This window comes from Heloderma suspectum, chromosome 3 (assembly GCF_057233095.1).
Source record: "Heloderma suspectum isolate Gila_16-S chromosome 3, 16-S_ref, whole genome shotgun sequence".
Taxonomy (NCBI): Eukaryota; Metazoa; Chordata; class Lepidosauria; order Squamata; family Helodermatidae; genus Heloderma; species Heloderma suspectum.
This window is the reverse complement of record NC_139460.1, coordinates 202,213,955-202,237,783: the sequence shown is the minus strand read 5'-3', so window position 1 is coordinate 202,237,783 and position 23,829 is coordinate 202,213,955. Positions and strand designations below refer to the sequence as shown.

Genomic DNA, 23,829 nt, shown 5'->3' with positions numbered 1-23,829 from the left:
TTATGTATTGAAAGTAGCAATTTTTATTCGAGTTAAAATTATTTACAAAAACCAAAAGACATACTTCATGAAACTGGTACAAACTATTATTCCTGCCGTTGGCTTTTGCTCCAAAGATCACAGCTGAGAAATACTGTATAAAATAAAAATAGGATTGGATTCAGAAAAGTACTCTACTGTTCTAGTTTCCAATTGCACTTATTTACATATATATTTACAGTGGAAAAAAGTTACTTTAAATCTTTAAATTTGAAAGTTGGCCTCAAGTACCCATTTAAATGCAGAGTTTGATGAGGGTTTAACAAGAAAACACACTGCAGCTTGCAGGGTGGTTTCTCCCCAACCCTCCCCAAAAAACCAAACAGTCTGCATGTTTCAGTGCTTGTTAATTAAAAACTGTTTCAACACAAGAGTTTAATCAATTCCCATTCAGATCACTACCAGTGTAACAGAGAAGCATTGTTCCTGATCCCCCCATCATTGCATCTATTTTTAATCATCCCTTGCCATTGCGTATACACAAAAAAGCCTAACTTAAACCTATATGAAGTCCAACTAAAAATGGAAGCCATTGCTCTACATCATTAAAACTAAATGCCAAAAATATATTCAGTAAATCCTGCTTCTCAAAAATAATTTACAAGTACAGCTTTACTAAGTTGCTCTTTTTCTCATATGGAAGGTCTTCCATCCAAGGGCAAACACAGCCTCAGCATCTTTTCTAAGTTACACTGGTACATTATAGGGTGTTTTGTTTAAGGTGATGAGAAAAAAAAAATTCAAAAGAGCAGGACCAATATAAGATTTTGTTTCTAATCAGTTACTTCCTTACTGAATTCCCAACAATCTGCATTATCAAAAATAGGAAGACATAGAAGGCAGCCACTGTATGTAAAAAAAATTTACAGCTGGCACTGATACAAAAGCACAAGTTTGTAACTTTATACATGGAGATAACACAAGATCTAAAAAGCAGGTTAGATTTTCTGTTATTTCTCCCACCCCTCATTATACACAGAACTAATATTTTTTATGGCTTCAAGTTTTACAAATTCAATGAAGTAACATGATGCAACTACCTACACAGGTAATGTGAAAAGTGTGACGCAAATGTCTCAAGAAGTTTTGTGAATATTCAAGACCAGCTTAATAAAAATCATGAGCAATTCTGTCTGTCAGACCAATGAGTGCAAGAGAAGTCACTAATGTTCAAAACGTCAACAAAAAAGTATTTTGCAGGGTGTTTTGTTCCACTAAAGTCTCAACACAATCCTTTGCTGTGAACTAGACCCCACCCTGAACAAAATCTTCACTATATTCAGTTATTTAAGGCTTTGTATTGTATGCATTTACCTGCGCAATACTAAAGAAGAAATAGAAAGATTATCAACTGGAAACATTAATCCCCATTGGTGTTTTTAGCTCCACGTTTCTTTCTTGAAAAAAAAAAAAAAAATCGACAGCATTTAAAAGTTTTTGCTTATTAGGAAGTATAAACGACCCTGGCATTGAACATTGTTTCACACTATCCTTTTAACAGGGCACGTTTAAAGTTACTGCATTTTTAAAAAAATATAGACACAGCCACCAGCTGGGAGGGGATTTTTTTTCTCCTGCATGCCTCTCTTAGAGCTATGAAGTGTTATGGTCAATCAGTTTACAGTACGTAGGCCACGACAATTTTTAAAAACTGAGAAGTAGTTTCCAACAACCCAATTTTCAATCAAAACAGTATAAAAAATAAACTATCCAAGCCTCAACCTCTTTGGATTCCAACACATTTTAAATATAGACAGTAGTTAAAATCACAAAAAAGTATTTAAAAATTTTCTATTTTTTAGGATTTTGGAATAATCTCTTTAAAAAGCAAGAGCAAATTAAACTCAAATCAGAGCAATGCTGCTGCCTAGAGCATCTTTATTAGAAGTTTTTTGATACCTCAGTAGCTAAAGCTGCCTTTGCACCTGGCTGGCATGAAAAACAGTGGCTCAACAGTAAACAGCAGTTGCACTACCAGCAGCAAGTTTTTCCCCTTTAAAGTTGTCACAAACGAAGCCAGAAAAATAAAGAGGGAGAGTAAACCCTGCCAAATATATTTAAATACTGCACTGCATTATTATAAACGTCATGAATTCTTGATTTACTTTCCTCAGATGTTTTCCCCCTCATTTTTGATAGTTGCAGATTGATGTGGTAACTGTCTCTCAGAAAATGCTGAGTGTATGTGGTTAAGAGACCAGGTAGCCTTAAAAATCCAAACACGAATGAGACTGGTGAATGCTCTTGGTGCATCCTCAAGGACTTTTCACAACTTCTTCCTTTGTGTAAAGGGTAGAGCTCCAGCATTCGAGTGCTTGTTGCAGAATGTGAGTATCTAGCAGTGTTCCAAGTATTCAATCACTCTAGAGATAGACTTCTGGCCTGTTGTTCCAACAGCACACTGGGAAGGTAAGGAGAAAAATAGTAGGGAAAATTTACCTGATATGTAAGATGCATTTTCTTTCTAAATTAAGGATAGTGCAACTGTAGTCAGAGTTATAGCATTTCCCAAAATCGCATCAAAACAAAAAGCGGGTTTCCACATTTGCAAGAAAAACGCTTTACAAATGGGTATCCTGTATTTAATAAGACTCAGCCTTATTTAAAAAAAAAAAAAAAACACATCAGTTTAACATGCACTGCCATTTATTTAAATTTGCCACAACCATCTTGCAATGCCAGGGAGGTTCTCTGCTGCTGCCACCCCTGCTGGAGATCAAACAATCCTATGCTCTACGCAGGCAGCATGGTTTGGTGGGGGCTGATCTTAGATTATGAGATGAGGATTGGCTGCTTCTCACATACTACGATAGAGGAAATTCTGGCAGTGGGATTTGGGCAGAGAGGAGGAAGCAAGCCTCACCCTGGTTGCTGCCATGGCCATGAAGGGGGGGTGGGGGTGTACAGCTCCCATCCAGGTCCAACACTGTCCCACCATGAACAGGGGTGGAGGTAATGGGGAGCTGTCGTGCCAGTGCTTCTTCCTATGCCTCCCTTTCCATTACATCAGGAACAAAGAATGTAGACTGGTATCTACAGATAGATCTCTGGGCAACTTGCACGAGATCAGCAAGGGTTTCTGATTCCCAATTGTTTAAACAAAAAGGATTTTCCCCTCCCACAACTGGGCTACTGGAACAAGGAAAGCTTAGTTGAGAAAACCACAGGTGGATTTCTGTGTAAAGCAGCTGAGCTCAGTCCTGGTACTGAAAATAAATTCTTGGGCTGAGCATATGCTCAGAGGTACCCTGTTCCTTAATTCTAAGTAGATGTCGAATCCCCGAGTCACTACTTTAGACCAGACTCTGGTTGGTGAATCTCCGGTGTTCAAGAAGACCGTAGTAGGTCCCAACAGCCCAAAGTCTGCCCACTCCTACATTACTTCTGGTATAGTAGTTACTGCCAGAAGGAACTTTTAGCTCCAACTGACAGTTATCCTGGGATTGCAGAAATGAAGAGCAGCATGCTCTGGCCTCTGCCACAGGACCAATGCAAGGCTAGTCTCCTTTCCTGCAAGATACATCATGGCAACAAGAGCAGCCTGGCATATCAACTGGCCAGAGAAGGAGCAGCTGCAGGGACTTTCTCCCACTTGGCAGAAAGAACACTTAGGGTGCAATCCTAAGCATGTTTAAACAGAAAAGGTCCTACAACTCCCACCATTCCCCTGCCAGCCATGCTGGGATTTGTAGGACATTTTTCTAAATGTGCATAGGATTGCGCCCTTAAGAACTTTGTAACTAAAACCTAGTGCCTGAGTTTGCTTCCCCCGCCCCTCTCCTAGTCCCTTTTCCTTTCGTGCCATGTCCTTTTGAATCATGTCTGTAAGCCTGAAGCCAGGGACTGTCTTATAATTGATCTTTGTAAGCTGATCTGGGAGCCTCTTTTGGCTGAATATCAGGGCAAAAATCCACTCATCTCAGATATTTTGAAGTGAAATACACGACAGAGAAATAATTACAATCCTTTATATAGTACTTACAGTAAGGTTCATAAAACTGAGAAACTTTTTGAGCATTTCTGTCATGATTGAGAAGTCCCCTTCAGGTAAGTATGTCCTCACAGTAGTCACATTGATCTAAGGAAATACATTTTTAATTAGAAAGTTTCCAAAATGACAACTACTACTTTGTAAACATGATAGTAGAGTAAATAAATGCTCACACATTTATTCCTTACATCCTGTACTACATACATCTCACCCCCCATACAGGTAAGATGTCCAGAAACCTATCTGCAGGTCCTATGATGTCTTGACACAACAATGCTACCTAGCCATCAGTGGTGACTTATTTATCCTCTAAAATGCAGAACTTCCAAGTCTTGAATCTCAGCATTTCATAGCGGTTGGAAGCAAACCCTGGATCTTCACTGGAGAGCCAGAGATTCTGTTCTCCCCTTTCTCACTGCACACATTATCTATGGAAAATTTTTTTTAAAGTTTTGACTGGTGATTGAACCACATACTGCAATATAGAAATGGCGAGAAATACAAACTGGGAATAACCCAGAGGATCAATTATTTCCATTCTTGGAAGAAACCCCCTTCAGAATTTGGGAGCTCTGCTTTTAATATCTGTCCATGGGTATTTCCAAGCATATCCTATGGCCTAGGCACTCGCTCCAGTTTAGAATGCAATATGGCCTTGGGGATGGGCATTAGTTCAGTGGTAGAACACATACTTTACATGCAGAAGGTCCTAGATTCAACTCCAAGTATTTTAAGTAACAGGGCTGGGAAAGACCTTGGAGAGCTGCTGCCCATCAAAGAAGGCTAGATCAATCAATGGTCTGACTTAGCATAAGGCAGCCTCATTTGTAGTATATATACACTTTTAGCATATACATTTTTAGCCAAGTTCCTGACTTCAAATAAGTCTATTTTACTCCACATTATAGACCCACTTAATAGTCATGCAATGACTGGTTTCCTTACTGGACTCTCCTGGCAGAGGCAGCCCAGAAGCAATGCTGTGTATGATGCCACAATGCAATCCTCCATGTGCTTCCCAGCATGCTGAAGGGCTGCAATTAAAGAACAGTGTTTACCATAGGTACAGACACTTCAAATTCAACTATGTTTTAATGCTATTTTTCTGGTTGTGCCCATTGCTAACCAAAACCTGCCATCTTCTCCAAACACTTATACAGGGACACACTGCAAAACTGGCATGGATATTAGGATTTCAAAGAATGCCAATTTTGCCCAGGGCACTATTGTCAGTAGGAGCTTCCCCAATGAACATACTGTCAAGTTTAACACACACGTCTAGCCCTCATAGATGCAGGGCAGTAAAACAAGTTGGGGGTGAGAGGAGGGTCAGCAGAAAATCACATAAAAGAATCTTAGAAGTAAGGAAAATGAATGATTACAGAGAAGATGACTGCTGAAAAACAATATTTAAGAGAGCAAAATCTGACAAGAGTTGAACCAGGAGAAAGGGGATAAAATCTCAAACGAACGAAGATGTAGGAGTGAAGGGTCAAGGTTAAGTTTCATTTTATCTAAGATGACAAGGCATTAAGAAGCACAGTTTTCTATAGTTCATAAAGGAAATAGTTTTCAGGAAGCGAGACCAGTAACAGCAGAACAAAGCAAATAGCTTGACCTTTTAACACAACTGCATTTTAGGGCAGAGACTAAACCAGGGCAAGAGCCCGCATTGTTGTAAGAGGCAGGAAAGAGAATTCTACAACTGCAATTCAAACATCTCTTATTTAGGCATCTCTTTGCCACCACAAACCTCCCCCTGCCCCTTCCCTAGCAACCCACACCTACCTTTATTAAGATCAAGCTCTTCTTCATCTTCTTCTTTCTTATCTTTCTCTTCTGCGTTTTCTGGCTTTTCTGTAGAGACCCACTGGATCTCTCCACTTGTCTCCTGCCACTCCCCACTCTTGTCATGTTGTGCAGTAGGAGCTTCTTTAATCAGCTCATCCGTTTGGCTCTCTGCCAACTGTGCTGCTCGTTCACGCTCTAGGAACAACTGAGAGGGAAAATTCCACTGATGGTGAGTCATGAGACCACATGCTATATGCTACTTAAGGAGAACTATGGAACATCTCATCTGTACTGTACATTCTCCTTTGCTTCTTTTAGCATTCACTTTTCTGCTGAACATTTAATCCCTTTCATAAAATGATATTAAGATTACATTATGTTTATAGTTTCTGTACAGTATAATAATAAATTCAGTCCCAATGCAGAAGCCTATGCACCAACACTCCAAAGTAGCTGGAACAAAGCATAAAAAGTACCTGGTAACCTTTCATCAGCAGATCAATACAGAAGCATCCAATTCATGTCATATACAGTGCCCACCAGTGATAAATGTTATGATAAAAGTTATGGAACTACAGCAAAATGTGATGTCTACCATTCATGAAGAAATAATTAGTAAGGTAGGCCAAGTATTTACAGCTAGGTTTGGGTCAGAACTCAACTGTGGATGAAAGTATCCAAAAATGGTACAAAATTAGACATAATCTGTGTAATTAGCAAATCTGTCCATCAATTACCCTTAGCAATGATAACTAAATGGAACCTCCATGTTCAGAAAGAAAATACAAGATGCCAGGACGGCCATCACAATGATGCCCTACTTTATGAGGCTCCCAGTGACATCTGGCTGGCCACTCTGAGACAGGACACAAGACCGCTTTAGGGAACAATCCTATGTCCCTTAGACAGCAACTGGGGGACATAGGATTGTTTGGTTTTCTGGCTCCAAGCTCTCAGACAGGGATCCAAGCTCGAAGCCAGGAAACAGTGCTCCCCCTCCCCCACCCACTTGTAGCCGGTGCAGACAGAACCACGCCAGCTACCTCTCTGCACTTGCAAAACAGAGCATGGCGATGGGGAAAAGGAGGCGTTTCTGGGGGCAGTGAGGGGAGGAGACCAGGGCAGCAGCCATACAAGAAATCCTATGGCCACCCCAGCCTCCTTTCCTCCCATTCCCCAAAGCCTCCACCAGATGGGCGAAATCACCCGTCTAGCTAAAATGCAGAGCAGGAGGCGCAAGGCACTGAATATTTGCAACCCTCCAAGTCTGGAGACTTATGAGTACCCAGGGCAGTTCCAATAGGATTGTGCTCTTAGTGATCCTTTGCATGGATTAAATCAGTTGCCCTTGAAGAAAAGTTGCATGACTACAAACATGTGGACCAAATAAGTGACAGTGCATGCCTGAGATCTCTTCTCCCTTAGTGTTTGTACTGGTGTCTCCCCTTCTTTCCTTTCTCAGACACTGTTGGAGAAAATGCACGACTAGATACTTTCAGTCTGATCCAGCAAGCTTTAAACAAATCTGATGGGGAAAATTGTGTATTTGTACAGCGATGCAGTTTGCAGGACATCAACAGCCACATTTGCACATCACGCTAAACCAAGGGTAAGCCATCTGATGTAGTCCAAAAAAGTTGGGGGACAACTCCCATAATCCCTGACCACTGGCCATAATGGCTGCAGCTGATGGGAATTGTAGTCCAAAAGATCTGGAGGGCACTAGGTTGCCTACCCCTGCACCAAACCATAGTTTAGTGCAACATGAAAGAACTGTAGTGAGTTCATGCACCCCTCCCACCCCTTCTCTGCCCGCAAAGCTGAAGGGAAGAGTTTGGAAGCTTTTGCTGGTGTTTTGATTAACCACAGCTTGCCATGTTGTCTGGACCTGGAACCATGGTTCTTTTTAACTGTGGTTAATTTAAACAAGCCAACTTCAATAACTATGGCATGAAGTTGACATGTTTGAAACAAAGCAGTGTTTATATTAACCAGTTTGTTGATCCAGGCGACACAATAATCTGCAATTAGGGATGTCGGAGAAATCCAAAATGGATTCAAATGACTTCAGATTTTTATGAATCCAACTGGCAGATTCCGCAGAGGAATGGCATTTTCTGAGTCAGGCAGACTTGCGGACCAGTTTTTACTTTACGAAATTGTATGCAAATTCAGTCATACAATGCTGCAAAATACGCTTATATGCTATTTCAACACACACACACACACACACACACACACACACACACACAGAGTTTTATACATTTCTGATCTCTCTTCAGCCTCTGTTGTGTAACAATTGTGTGTGTGTGTGCGCGCGCGCACATGCGTGCACACTCTGCTCATTAATTATACACTGAACTACAAAAATATGCAAAATGTTACATGCCAGCAAGTTTCATAAATTCAGGTGGACCTTTTTGTTCAGGTGGACTTTTCCAAAGAGGGGAAAACATCCAATTCAGTCAAATCTCCCAGGACACATTTAGCTTGGCCCTATAAAAAGTAGGGAAGAGCTGACCAGACTATTGCCATCATCATATCTGCTGAGGAAATGATTGAGTCAATCAGGATGATGACAGTGGCAAGTGTTCACCTCCACTTGATTCTAAAAAGCAAGCAAGTGGTTTGCACACACTCCCTATCTCCAGGTTTATGTGTTGCCTCTCAGCCTTGCACATCTCTTCCACTGCCATTTTGGTTCAGTTCAGTCCTATGAATTGGCAGCACAAAGTGTTCCTGCACTTGGGCTGGGGGACTTGCTACATAAGCCCAAAGTCCAACTTGTTCTGCAGCCATTATTTTTCGTTGTGGGCCTGTGGTTAGCAGTACTGATGCAGCCAAACACTGCCTCTAGACATACTCCAAAACAAAGCTCTGTGCTATACATGTGCACACCACTCAGAGCCACACTCAGCCATGGCAAGCACCTGCACACTGACTTTAGCTGCTAGGAGTGACCCCGAGTGCAATGCAAATGTGCTAATTGCATGCAGGTAGTAGTCCAGAGGAATGAGTGTAAGAGCAGTTAACAGTTTAGTGTGTTAGAGGTAGCAACAGTGCTTCCTCTTTGATGGGCAGCTTTCAATAAAATACCTTGATTGTTACCACACTGCATATCTTTTGAATTAAAGTTGCAACTTACCTGTACTAAAGCCTGAACAGCAGCCATTTGTCCAGATATGTTTAAGCTATCATCAGCTTCTCCCAGACAGAAGGAATCAAAGGAACAAGATGTTTCCATATTCACAAGACAATGGCGATTTCTTGCACTGTACTCTACCAGATTGATTAGGAGACCCAAACCCTGCCAAGAAAGGCCAAAAGTAATAAATTGCTGTCTCTAACTTAGATATGTATTACTCTTCAAAGGGCAAGCTGTTTTATATGGCCTTTTTTGGTAACAGCAAGAAGTTGTAAGCGTCAGACAATCTTTACTATTGTACACTGTCTTGTATGACTCACATAGGCATACAAGACAAAATTAAAACTGATAATTTACACTGGACATCTCAAATCAAGTGATGAAACTGATCACTGAAATGAGATTGGCTTAAAGTCACAAGGAACATTTAGGTGAAAATTCTTGCCTGTTTATACTAAGTGACGATTACATTTGCTATCCTCTACCTTGAAAATGTCTGTTCTAAAATTCGTATTATTTAAGCACAGAAATGTCTGGCAGAGTTTTTAAAGATGTAATCGGTTTTTGGCACGTGAGGCCATTTACTTCTTTCATGTCCTTAACTAACCCAGAAGCAAAGGACAATGAATCTCAGGTATATATAACCCCTGAGATCTGGAATTCCTACACATGTTTTGCTAGAGGACCCTCCAAGTTCACCTCGAAGTGAAATTCTGTGGCAATTCTACCTCTGCCAAAGTGCTACTAAAGAACATGGGAGATTGAGAACAGCCATCAGTGCAAGAATCACAGTGATACTATGAAATAACCTTGCAAGAGAGGTTTGTCAGCCCTCCTCTGCCTGCTTTTAAATAGGTTCTTAACAGTGCAATCCTATACATGTCTACTAACACACCCCTTGAGTTCAATGGGACTTACTCCCATGTAAGTATATATAAAATGCAGCCTAAAAATATTTTATTCTGGCAGACATTTTTTAGTTGAGGGTTTGATGTGTTTTTAGTCTGCTGCTGCTATATTACTGCTGTTTTACTTCTGTTTTATTGTTAGGTTTGTTTTTAATTTTCTTGTGATTTCTATTTTTATTCTAAGCTGTTATGAGTTTCTATTTCATCATAGAAAGATATAAAATGTCCAAAATAAAAAAACCCTAATACAATAAATATCAGCACCATCCCTATACAGCTTGTGGATGTCAGAAGAACATTCATAAAAAAACCTCTCTTCATTTGGTACTACTTTTACAATGAGAATGGGAATTTATTATCTTAGGCCTACAACTAAAGATTAAAGTTTTGGTTTATATGGAATTTTATCTGCTATCTCACACAAAGGACATCTCACACTAGTCAGGGAGTGCACTTCATTTTCATATGAATGTTTTAATAGCAAGATGACAGCTGAATCAAGATATGCATCACCTGATCGTCTGTCATTAAAAAAAGCTAGAAGTGTTAATATAATCATCACCACACTTAAACTAGCCAGTAGTTCCAAACAGTTTGAGTTTCCTGAATTCTAAATGTGTTTCCATCATTAAGGACCACTGAACACAATGGGAGAAAATGCACTTGGGACAACATATTTAAATTGTTTATATATTGCTTTTTGTCTGTATCTCCAAAGCAATTTACAAAATTCAACACAAAATACACATACCATAAATCAATAAAAAACCTACAGCAGTAAAATCAGTCTAAAATAATATAGAACTAGAGGAAGCAGACAATAAAAACAAAAGACACCACCTATCAAAAGCCTTGAAGAATAAATCAATCTTAATTATTATTTACTTGAACATTTCTATTTTACCTTTCAACATCAGCTTTCAGGGTAGTTTACAAATTTGCAAAGAAATACAAAGAAAATCATGATTATAAAACAAAAATAGCTATTAAAAGCAGCATAAGCAATGGCTCCAACATTTTAAAAGCCTGGGAAAATAAAAAGCTGCCTCATGCTAGGAAAGCCTGGGCACCAGGCAAGCTTCCTTGAAGAGAGTTTCAAAGACTACAGCTGAAAATGCCCTCTTCTTTGGTTGCCAGCCATTTCACCTCAAACAGTAAAGCAGCCTGAGCAGCATAACAGCAGAAAACCTCAGTGCATGAACAAGTTGATGTGGAACCAGGCATACCTAGGTCCCAAGCCATATAGAACTTTGTAGGTAAGCATCAGCACTTTGAATTGAACTCAGAAACAGACTGAGAACCAGTGGATCTCTTTCAACACCAGTGACATGTGTTCCCAGCAAGCAATCCCAGTCAGTAATGTAGCAGCTGCATTTTGTACTAATTGCAGTTTAAAGACGTTCTTCAAGGGCAATCCCATCCGTAACCCAGTAGTCCAAATAGGATACCAGGTCATGGATAATAGCTTATCCAAGGAAAGTTGCAGCTGGTGTACCAGTCTAAGTACACTGAAGACCTTCCATGCTACTGAGGTAGTTTGGGTCTCTAGTGACAATTATCTAAGAGGATCATCAAGCTATAAACTTGATATTTTAGGGGGGATGCAACCCCATCCAGCAGATATTGAAAACCATCTCCTTGAACAGATGAACCATTCAGCACAGAACCTACATATGGTTGGGACTGAGCATCAGTTTGTTGTCTCCCACTTTGCTTCATTGCCTTAAGTTCCATGGTCAACCAAAGAGCCAACTGGGCTCTGCAATACCAAATGGAGCAATCATGTCATCTCCCTGTTCCATAGACACTAGAGCTTCAAAAGGAGCACCAGCCATGTCAACTACAAATTTCCCAAATCCTCTGGAATCTATCAGATTCCATCAGCCTTCAGCAGCAGGCCATCCCAATGGGTTCACCACCCCTGCAGAGCGTAATAGCCACTGCCAACCTAAACCTCACCAGGAAGTGGTCAGACTGTAAGAAGGGAGTTTTTAAAAAATATCTCCTCCATACCCAGGTCATCATAATTCTGATTAGAATACCAGGTCAGGAGTGTGACCTCAATCCACCCCTTGTGAATGGGGGCTGCAAACTGGGGCAGCCATATTGGTTCAGCTCTACATACACACCACGTCTTGACCTGTTGCCTAAAATGATAGATGCACTGATGGCAGCAAACCTGCATGTAGAGAACATTCCATAACCGGGGTGCTGCCACTTGAAGAGGCCCTCTTCCCTGGTCACCAGCTGTCTAGCTTCTGAAGGTGGGGAGCAGCTAGAGAAGGACTTCTGACATAGATCTTAAACACTAAACAAGTTCATACAGGAAAAGATGATCCATCAGGTGCCTGAGTCACATGCCATTTAGCTTTAAAGATCAAAACCTCAAAAAAGACAAAAGATCAGCACCTTTAATAGTGCTTTGGAATGTACTGGAAACCAATGGAGATCTCTGAACAAGGGAACAATAAAATCAAAGTGGCATGTCCCAGTTAGCAATCATGCTGCCATGTTAAAAACCAGTGGAAGTTCCCACGTAGTTTTCACAGTCTGCCATTAAATATGGTATTTCATTTTCTTGATGCACTTTAAAAAAGAGAGAAAATAATGCTTTTTTCTTACCAGAACCCGAATATCAAATCTCTGTTCTTGAGGTAGGAACTTTGGAACCTGAAGCACACAATTCAGAGCTGTGCTGATAAGACCATCTTGCTCACCTGTTTTCGTGCTACCCCACTCTGCAAACATTAAAACATACAAAGACATAAAAATCAGGCACAACCCAAACATGCTACCTGTGCCACTTAAAACAACAACTGGCATTTGCTGGCCATTTTTGTCCCACAAATCAACCTCTCAAGAAATGTAACTTCTCTCTTAACGACCAACACGTCAATCCACTATGGAAGAAATTAAATATGGCCTTTTGACAAGAATTTTACAGTTGAAAAGTGGACCAAAAGTTAAACCAAGTCCAACGAAGTCAAGAATGGGTCTTTAACCCATCATGACCCTCCCATGCCCTAGGTAATGTAACTGAACCAACTAATCACTACACATATATCTCGAATTTAACTCAGCTGGCAGTCAAAACAATGTATTTGCTGTTTCTTCTCTTCATCTGATATTTTAGTGACATTTGCAAGGTCAATCCAAAAACTCAAGACTGCTTTAATGAAAGGATTAGTTCTTTTTCCATTGTTTTAATTTGGCAGCCCTACACACACACACACTTCTATAATCACAGTATCATCAGTGTCTGTGCAGTACAAACACTAATTCTGCTCAAGTGTCAATTACATGCAACTTTCATGTTTGCAGCATTGCTTTGCTGGATTTATGAAGACATTATCTCACCTCTTACTGAACACCATATTACCCAACCACCCAGCCTAAGCATCAATATAGGAATGCTTTTCTCTAGATATCATGGAGAACAATCTGTTTGGACAACTGATAATCTGATTTTATGTTTCAGTATGTAAAAATATTACAATAACGGAAAGTTACTTACCATTATCATTTGTTAAATTAAGTAAGACACCAATGATGGCTCTCATACAGTCTTCCACTGCCTTACCCACATGGTTTGTTACATTCTGGTGAGGCAGTAGCCTACTGTCTGGAAGACAGATGGTGTCTTCAGCACGGTTGTATCTCTGGATCAGCTCCTCACAATGCTGCAATGCTCTGAAAGTAAAAAATGCCAAGACATAACACAAATCATCTCTATATCACAATGAAAAAAAATTGCTTCCACCAAGAAACCTAGCTCCAATTCTGAGCGGCAAGCTTAATTTTAATCTATTATGCAGTCTTAACCATGCCAAAACACAACAATGACTACTCAGTATCAGTGACAACATCCACAGCACAACCCCAAACATTATCTTTAAAAGTGTAATCTAGTATGCTTTTTATTGGAATAAGAAGTTTGTAGAGTGGGTAGGTAGGCAGATCTGAGAGAGAGCTGGACATTTAGCTCTCTCATGGACACAATGTTCTATCCAGCCCGTGCCCAATCTGAGTGTTCACTAAACACTGTTAAAAGATTAAGGCTTTCTCCTTAACCACAAAGTCTTGCGCAGAAAACATGCATCATTGTATAAAGCCCATATAATTAGCTTTATGATGCAAATAGAAACATACGTGTACAGAGTTTATTTCAAAACACTGGAACCCATAATTTACATTTAAACTCTCCTGAATTTACAAAGCAGTTTGAGGGGGACCAATATTTTTATTCCCACTTGACTGCTCACAACAAGTTATCAAAGCAGCTCTCATGTCACACATCCTGACCACTGTCCCTTCCAAGAGACATTTACTTGCACCTTGTGGGTTCTGTGGGGGAGTTGTTGAAAGAAAAACTCTCAAAAAATTGATAGATGGTGAGATCTTTATCATACAAATAACTTATTCCACTAATAATAATAATTCCGCTAACCTGTCAACAGGTATAAAATCAAGCATTTAAAAAGTGTACCATATTATATGAAAATAAATATAAGAACTTACTTAGCTGAGGAGACTATGAGCTGTGAATCTTTATATGCTATCAAGTAACTTTGATTCTCTGGATTATGAACTGTTACCTAAAAAAGAAAATGCCACACAACAATCAGGAATTCATCCTTTAATGTGCAGGGTTCAACTCCTTTCATTTTTTTAAAAAACACACATGTGATTGTAATCTCTCAAGCCTGTAGCAAGCTGCAGTTAATACTTTTACTACATGCTGAGGAAAACTCAGACTTTTAGAAAATTTTATCATTGTAGTCATGTTCTTCATTGCATGCTGCAGGAAAAAAGGAAAGGCATGGAGTCTGCCCCTTTGAGCATACACAATGAACAGACCCTGGGAACAGACCCTGCAGTCAAAGATGTTCTAGATTGTTCCAAAGATGCCCTGCACAGGCTTTCCATGTGTGCATCTGCACAGCGATCATAAAGAAGAATGAAAGAAAGTACCAGGGGCACTTATAAAATAGAGCTGAGTCAAAACTATTCAAGCTGCAATCATCATCATTTTATTAATTATTCTTTGTATCAATGTTATCCTCTTTTCTATTTTTGCTTTTCTACAGGAGTGGGAAAGACAGCTTATAATCATCAAAGAACAAAGCAATAAAAGTAAAATAAAAAAGGGCCATGAGTCCCCAAGCAATTCTTAGGAAGACAAGCTCAGGAAGACTGAGCAGTCCCAACTGAAAAAGCTGCATAGTCTTCTTGTGAGCCTTAGAAGAATACACTCAGACATAACACCGCAGCCTGGGCTGAAACTGTGCAGTCCCAGCCAGCTCATAGGAAACAGACACAAGAGGAAGCTGTGCAGTTCCTTAGCTGGCTCAAAAAGCCTGAACTGTGGCAAGATCTCCAGCCTCAGGCCAAAAGTGTGCTGTCCCTGAGCCAAATAAAATAAAATTAGGCAAGCTCCCCAGAAGAACTCAGCAAGTGCTGAGCCAGTTTCCCTTTACGTGATCTATGTAAATCCACCCCAGCTCATGTGACTGCAGCAGAGGGAGCAAAGGAAAGCAGGGCTGTTCCAATGACTCTGCTGAGACATCAGTGCCTTTGGGTCCTCTTCTCTCTCATCTGTCACCTAACAGAAGCTAATCAGGCTACTTCAACTGTTTCCATCCCAGTTGGTCATTATAAGAACTGTAAGAACTGGTGCCCGTGTTTGCTTTTTTCCCGCCTCCTTCCCCATCTTTTTTCTTAGTGTTGTTTCATTTAGACTATAAGCCTTAGTGCTGGGACTGTTTTACTATTAATCTTTGTAAGCCACTCTGGGAACTTTTTTGGGCTGAACAGCGGGGTAAAAATCCTTCAAATAAGTCAAGAAATATACAAGCTCCCATTCAGCCAGAAGCAAAGGGATGTGGCTGTAGGTCTATTTTTACTCCCAAAGGAAAAAAGCACAAAAACACAAAAAAGTGAACAAAGGAAGTTTTACTCTCTCGACCCAACCTACACTCAGCAGTAGTTTCCAAAGGCCTCAAAGCCATTTGGGAAAAGCCCTAGAGTTGCCAAAGTGAGGTAGATCCTTATTATTTGACTTAGGAAGCCTTATTTGAATATGGCCCATCAACATTAAGCCAGAGGTAAGGGAAAATCAGGGTGGTAGCCGATAAATCATGCAGGAATTTTAAGACGCTATAAGGAAATGGACTGTGAATCTGACTTTCCCCATCTGTGGTTCTGAACCTGAACCACTCAAAAAGTCCATTTTCTTTCGTTTTTTATACTTACGCTTTCTAAAACCCGTAAACATCTTTCTGCTCCCCATAATGAAGCAACCAATTTCTCTTCATTTTCATCACTGCTCAAGTGATCCACACATTCTTTAACTAAGAAACAAAGAACAATGTTGTTACTAGAGTATTAAGACACACTGTAAGGAGTTTTACTTTCCAAAAATTGTACAATGTAATTCTAGTCTGTTTTGGGGCTTTGGGGCTGGCTATGTTCTTTATGTATGTAGGAAGGGAGGAGCATGGGGTCCCTACAAGTGTAGTGGTGGGAAGAGGGTGCCAAGGCCATGCACAGCAACACTGAGACGCCTTTGTGCCGTTTCCCTTCCAGCCCATTTCCTAGCCTCAGTGACGATGGTAGCTTGTCTGCAGTCTTATCTACTTTGCGGGTGCTAGTGATGAATACCAAGCTGGCTAATGTGAAGGATGTATTATTTTCGACCTCATTGTTGACGATCATACCAACCAGGCTTGTATCACCAAAACCTAGTGGGATGAAGGGGGAGGAGTTGGCCTCTCCCAAATGTGCATACCTGGGTTTCTTGTCCAGCACCAGGCTTCACTAGAGGGGCATAGCCTTGATCTATAGAGATCTCATCCCCCTGGTCAGGTACCCTATCCAATAGTCAACCAGTTTTGAGTGTCCGCAGCTTGTGTTGGGAACCTGAGACAGGACTGGGATTCTGTTGGTGTAGCAACCACCCCATTGCCTAATTGTCTCCCTGCCTGAGCTGACAGAGGTGGTCTCAAGCATGGTGTTGAGAACCTCAGGTTAGTGGTCTTGGGGAACTTTGATAACCATGGCACCATGTCAACCATGGTCCTATCTTAGTTAATATATGATCCAATGCATGTGGCAAGACACACTTTGGATCTGCTTTTCTGTATGGGTTTAGAGGAAAGAAAATGATCTGTGGGTTGAAAAACCAGTAGTGACTCCACTGACACAGTTACCTAATCAGCTTTGACCTTAAGGCTGCTTAAGTGTTGGATATGACCAATTATGTAGATCCATTAAGTGTTGGATATGACCAATTATGTAGATCCATTCCAATCCAGTTTTATGCCTAGTTTGGGGATGGAGACAGCCTTGGTCACCCTGGTGGATGAGTTACTCTGGGGAATGGAGGGAAGACAACCCTTCTGGTTCTCCTGAAGCTCTCAACAGCTTTCAGTACCATCAACCATGCTAAGGTATTCTTCTAGACCCACTTATCTGTGTTAGACTTGGAAAGCATGGTTTTATGGTGGTTCTGGTCCTACCTGTATGAGTGGTCTCAGAAAGTGGTGCTGGGACACTTTTGCTCTAGCCCATGGCCATTGGCCTATGGTGCACTGCAAGGTTCTATCCTGTCCCTCATACTTTTTACCACCTACATGAAGCCACTGGAGAAGTCATCCTGGGATTTGGGCTGAAGTGTAATCAGTATGCAGATGATTCTCCGCTGTACCTCTCTTTTCCAACTACTTCTTCCAGGGAGGTTGTGAAACTCTGGGAGGCAGTTTGAGGATGGATGACAGTGAACAAGCAGAAACTTAATCCAGACAAGGCAAAGGTGCTATGGGTAGGAAAACTGCCTGCTCCAGATGGAGCTCTACAATTACACTCCCCTTGAAGGAAGGGTACCCAGTTTGAGAGTCCTCCTGGACTCTGTGTTAACTGGGGAAGCTGAGATGGTAGCAGTGGCCAAGATACACTTTTTACCAGCTTAGGCTAGTTCACCAGCTCCAGCTCTATCTGGAGAGGTCTGACCTTGCCTCAGTCATCCATGCACTAATGGTGTTCACACTATACTACAGTGTCCACTCTATCTGAGGTTGCTTTTAAAGTTGGTTCAGAAGCTTCAGCTGGTGCAAAATGCAGCTACCTGAGTACTGATGGTTGCCAGGTGGTTGGAACAACCTTTACCACACCTATTGCATTGGTTACCAGTTTGCTTCTGGGCCGAATTTAAGTCCTGGTTTTAACATTTAAAGCCTTAAACTGTTTGGAAGCAAGTTACTTGAAGGACCACCTTCAAGTAACTTGCCCACCAGTAAGAAAGATCAGGTTGGTGGGAACGAGGGAAAGAGCTTTTTCAGAAGTGGTGCCATGGTTTTGGAACACACTTCCAACTGGGGACCATCAGGCCCAATCATTACAGGCATCTAGAAAGGGCTTAGAGCCCCATTAAATTTGCTGGTTTTAGCACTGGATTTTATTAATGTTTTATTGAAGTGTATTGCTATCTGAATGTTTCTTTTAGCAAATAAACATTCTTTCTTCTGCCTTGAGAAGGTTTTATCCATAAAGGCACCATATAAAACTTGTAAATAGATCAAATATATGACATGGTGGTAAAACTCCCTAACACCCCATCATGTTTTATCAACTTTAACCCAAATTGTCACACAAACAGCAAAAGGCTATTTTAAAATTTCACACTAAAATTTATCTGTTAGTATGACCTATATAAAGAGTTATATGTCTGGGCATCCTAAACCACTACATTTCAGAACATATACTGACCTGAAAACAGATTACCACTTGCTATCATCAGGAGGACAACACTGACTTAGGGTGCAATCCTGCCTCAACTCATTTTTTTTTAGCAGTGCCTCAACTGACTTTAATAGCAGCAAAATTTCATGATTTATAAAAAGTAGATACATGGATGCTTAAGACAGTTTAGTGCACCCTTAAATAAAGCCTAGTTTAGCAAACAAAACACATTAAAAGTGTTATAAAAGGATGTTTTTGCACCAAAACACTGCATAAATGGGCAGGCCAATCCTATGGTTCCGCTACGGCAGCAGCTGCTACACCAATGCTTGCACCAGCATGACATATCTAGGATTCAATGTTCTTATATCAGTAGAGTCAAAAGCACAATACCACTATTAGAAACAAAGCTAACGTAGCAGCCTCATCAGCATGCACCAGCATCTCTAGCAACCCTGTCAACATCCACCTGTCATGACACTAACAGCCCTCATATTAGATGTGCATCAAAGGCACATTGTAAAACATATGGCAACATGAATGCCATGCCACCAGAATTCCATTACTGTCAGGGAAACCAATCAACACCCCCTCCTACACACATACATGCTCCCTAGAAGAGCCTAGAACACTCTACTAGCACAGACCTCCCAGAAGCGAGTGGGTAGCAACCAATACCTGCAACTTCCAAGTGCAGGGCCTGAATCCCTTGGGAGCTGAAATGCAGCCAGCAGAAGTCTGCATACAGGAAAAAGGCAGGCTTACCTAGGCTGGGCTAGCACGATTGGGAGGCAAAAGAACCCATCATTGGTTCTTTCCCTGCCAGCACGGCAGGGATGGCTTCGTATTCACCCTACAACCCCTACTGCAAGTTGTGCATTGTACAATGGGTATGAAGCCACCCCCACCACACGCCAGGTTCAGACAACACAGCAACCCATGCTGCATCGTGGATAATTATGTAAATCACGATCACGCAGGGGTGGGGAAAGAACCAACGATGGGTTCTTTCACCCCCATGATCACACAAATGCAGAGATGGGCTACTTCTTCTCCCATAAATTTATTTATTATTAATATTTTTACCACACTTTTTGCCAAAAGGCCACAAAGGCAGTGCACAACCAATCTAAAATAAAACAATAGAATCATAAACACAAAAAATATTAAAATAATGCGCTAAAATAATGCAAAAGGCTAGCTTAATGAGACACATCTTAATACCTTTACCAACACCGAAGAGTTTGGGGGCCAACTGTAATTCTGGAGAGCATTCCACAATTTTGGGTGTGACACAGAAGAAAGCCCTTTCACATATGCCTGACAAATTGGCCTCTGTGGGCAGCAGTGTCCTCAAGAGGACCTCTCCTGCAGAACTTAGTAACTGGACAGGTTCATAATGAGACAGAGGGCTGGTTCACACGATCAAAAGAAGCTACTGAGGCTTATACAAGCCATGGTGGCTTGTTGTGAGCTGTGGCACATGCTGAGTGCAATTTGCATAATCACTGCCAGGCCATGGCTTATCATGTCGTCTGAATCTGGGCAGCACAGCTTGTTGGGAGAGTTAAACAACCCCCAAATAACCCTAAAACAATCCTTGTTTAAGCCACAGTGGCTTGTTTTGATAGTGCAAACCAGGTCAGACAGTCCCTTAGGTATCCCTCCAAGGTAACAGTATAATTAACTATTTGGTGTGTTATAATTTAAGAAACAGTCCTTTCATTCTACCATACAAACTACCTTCCACTTATAAAACCTATGTACTTTAATTCTCTTCAAGGCAAAATGAATACCTTTATCTACAATATGATCAAGACCACCAAGAAGTCGCAGCTCTTCTTTAAACCAGTCTCCTGCCCGTTTTGAGGTGAGAGAGAGCAGTGTCTCCATTGCCAAATGACCAGTCTAGAAAACACACACACACAAAATTAGTTTGTGAATTAGAGCAATGCTCTACCAATTACTTTTTCTATTAATGCTTTAACTTAGATCTCAATTACACAGTTATATATTGTAGGTTTAGAAGTGCAGGTCATGTAGACATGAAAATGTTTTACTGCTCTGTGTTTCCTAGACTATTACTGTATCTTAGTAAAATGTTGCTGCGGTACCATCCTGTTTTTTTTTCCTTCTAGCTCTTGAAAACAGCACTTGCTACTGAAACAGAAGTTGACATGACACACAGTAAAACTGAACCATTTCGTGAAGTTCGGCATTTCCTAACCTAGAGTCATGTCATGATCACTGTTAGCACCGCAAACTGAGCCAACGTGTCACTGAGCTGCAGATTGTGGGTAAGCCTCAAAATTTAAGTGGTTGGAGCTACACTGAAGTGACATTTTTATTGTAGCTTTGTCCATCTCATACAAAATGACAGCACAAGCTACACAGGGAAGGCCTCATGCAGAAAATAGATGGCATTAAATAGTGAAGTCTGTCCTCCGCCAAGAAATATACTGAGCTGAGTGAGGGAGCTTATGCCATGTGTTAGGTGACAGAATGAAATGTGATGTTTTGCAGATGTCAATCCCTTTATTTTAAAAGTTCTGGGGTGCCAATTCTTATATAGACAAAATGGCACCATCCACACATCAACATGCTGGGTTGATGCGTGGATCATCCACACAACATGCTGGGTTGATGTGTGGATCATCCCCCCCCCCCCCCCCCCGGATGGCAGAAATAAGGAAATCTTTAGGAGAAAGCCTAGCCCAGGGGGCGGGGATGGACAGACTCCAAAACAGCCCAAATGAAGACTAAGCTCAGTGAGCAAGGAATGCTGAGCATCCAGGGCACAAGGTGTGTGGCATATCCTGTAAAATGCCACAGCTGGTATCCTGAAGAAGAGCACTTCCAAGTCTGTTATCAGATACTGCCTTTAACTCCAGTACAACTGTACATGTTTACACGCACATGCAAACATCTTACTTAAAATATGAGTTATTATGTAATTAATCATTTCAGCTCCCAGTTGGTCACTTGAGATATTATAAAGTCCATAAAATTTTGTCAGTGCTTAATTATAGAATCAATATGGTATGAGATTTCAGTGACCTGACTAAACGGATCTGTGCATTCTGTGTTAACTGTCAATCATAATGAAGAAACAAACATGAGGTAAAAATATTGAGTGGCTAGGTTTTATCTTTCAATACTCTTGAACTGCCCTGGTTATAAAAAAAAATTAGATGATGTGAGAGGAAAAGGCCATGACTCCCCTAAAGAAAAGCTACAGGGCAAATTGCTGCTTTGTTTCTGAAAAGGGCATTTTTCCTATACTCTATAAATATGACCTAAAAATATACTTAAAAGAGTTAACAAAATATATAGATACACACACATACACACACACACACACACCGAGCAGTACTTGTTCATTTTCACATTACAGCAAAATTAGGTAAAAATCACATGACCCACCGTTATATTTTCTAGATCAAGGTGTTTATTGTGAACAGTTTCACAGAGTCTTCTGATTTTTTCCTTAATTTTGTTCATGTCCTTTTCATTAAACAACTTGGACGAAGGTTCTTGCTCTAGTTCCAGAAGCCGAATCATTAAATCTAAGCTGGCTCTATCAAGATCCATGTTCAAGCGATCTCTGCTCAAGATATACATTAAAGCTGCTGTACAAAGTGATAAGTTCTTCAACAGAAAAGGAAAAACAGGAAAAAGTAAACATTTGCAAGGAATAGAAATTTAATAGGTAGAAACAATAGGTGAACCAATGCAGTATGAACAGCATACTGTAGGATTTAGATCTACAAAGGTACTCCTCAAATCCTTGCAGAATTTCCACACAGACTCTTCCTAGCTGACATAATCCAGCTTTGCTTGTCTAGGGATACTGTTTTTGTTTTAGTTTTCCACCAAAAATATTAAAGCATGGGATGATAAAGACAGCAAACCCCAAGAAGCAGTATTTTAATAATATTTTCCATAAGATGAAATCCTTTGTCTCTAGGTCATAATCCTGCAAGTATTTTGCAAAAACATTTTGTTCCAATGGAGATTCCAAAGGAAAATGGAGATTGTTTTGAAATATCATCATGTACATAAGATATGCATACCTGGTGATGCTGTGAGTCATCCAGTGTTTTGAAAACCATAGCTACCATTCCATGTGCTCTCAAATGCATCCGGAAACTGGGCATGGCGCACTTTGTCGCCAGGCTGATAACACTAAAAACAACAAAATCTGGTAAACAACAGTATCTCTTCAAGTCTCTTCTCAGAGACAAAACCATTTAACATTCAACAGAGAACACAAGCTCACTGTCCCCCAACCATCAGAGCCACGATGGATCTAGAGTACACCAATTAACTCTGAAGCCAATCATAGCACACCAACAGTATAAATGCATCTGCCAAGGCAAGCCCTAATTCAGATGATAGGGTGTGCACCATTACTCCTAGCCTCATGTCGAGCAAAGTCAAAGGACATAGGGCAGGCATGGGCAACTTCAGGGGATTTGGGAGCCATTTTCATCCCTTCCTCTGCAGGCCACACTCCTGACACTGCACAGCCAAATTTGGCAGCAGCAGCAAAAAAAATGGCAGCAAACTGCTATGGAAAGCTAAAACGGACACGTTTCAGTTTTCTGTAGAGGTTGCCATGGAAATTCAGCAGCAAACCACCCATTTTTTGCTGCCGCCACCACCACCAATTTCAGTGGCAAGGGCCACATGCAGCCCACGGGCCATGTGCTGCCCATCCCTGACATACCAGGAACTTTGATGATGGAGCATTGGCGTGAACAGAGATCATTCTGCATAAATAGTTTGGCAGAGGCGAAGATATTCCCCGCTCCCAATGAGTGCAATGCAGAAAGCAGGAGACCTACAGTAAAACTAGCAGCAGTGACCAGTGAGATTCCAGCTGTTCTTCTGTGAAGTCATATTATGCTTGGTACATGAATACAGCAAGAGAAAACACTGACCCTGTATCTTGCTGTCATGTAAAGCCACAAGAGCTCTGATGGAGCAAGAAGGGTGGCAACTCTATTCATCTGTTTTGCTTTCAGAACTCACTCCATCACTGACATGGTTAAAGCCTTGCTTATTTCACAGCACCGTGTATATCTCCTCTCAGCTGCCTTCACGACTAGACTCTCAATCAGAGCCAAACACTGCTACTCCACCTAGTAAAATTCAAGGTTAGCATTTTCTCCATCCTCTGTCCACTCCAACAATACGAGGAGTGCAGGTTCCTCATA

General features: G+C 40.9%; 1 protein-coding gene across 10 annotated transcripts in view; it reads right to left on the bottom strand.

Annotated features, from left to right (window-relative positions):
* Positions 1 to 23,829, bottom strand: part of WAPL (WAPL cohesin release factor) — a 57,191-nt gene continuing 33,362 nt past the window's right edge. For 4 of the 10 annotated variants that reach the window (XM_084845332.1, XM_084845334.1, XM_084845333.1 and 1 more), the window contains 12 exons: positions 22,684 to 22,795; positions 22,034 to 22,258; positions 20,407 to 20,518; positions 16,127 to 16,224; positions 14,393 to 14,469; positions 13,389 to 13,564; positions 12,497 to 12,612; positions 8,967 to 9,128; positions 5,819 to 6,026; positions 4,976 to 5,064; positions 4,022 to 4,117; positions 1 to 2,440 (listed from right to left, as the gene is read on the bottom strand). In XM_084845332.1, coding sequence (XP_084701458.1) covers positions 2,375 to 2,440; positions 4,022 to 4,117; positions 4,976 to 5,064; positions 5,819 to 6,026; positions 8,967 to 9,128; positions 12,497 to 12,612; positions 13,389 to 13,564; positions 14,393 to 14,469; positions 16,127 to 16,224; positions 20,407 to 20,518; positions 22,034 to 22,258; positions 22,684 to 22,795 — 1,537 coding nt within the window. In that variant the 3' untranslated portion in view covers positions 1 to 2,374. The remainder of the gene's footprint in view (positions 2,441 to 4,021; positions 4,118 to 4,975; positions 5,065 to 5,818; positions 6,027 to 8,966; positions 9,129 to 12,496; positions 12,613 to 13,388; positions 13,565 to 14,392; positions 14,470 to 16,126; positions 16,225 to 20,406; positions 20,519 to 22,033; positions 22,259 to 22,683; positions 22,796 to 23,829) is intronic. The other 6 variants (XR_014789344.1, XR_014789342.1, XR_014789339.1 and 3 more) reach the window with 3 other exon arrangements.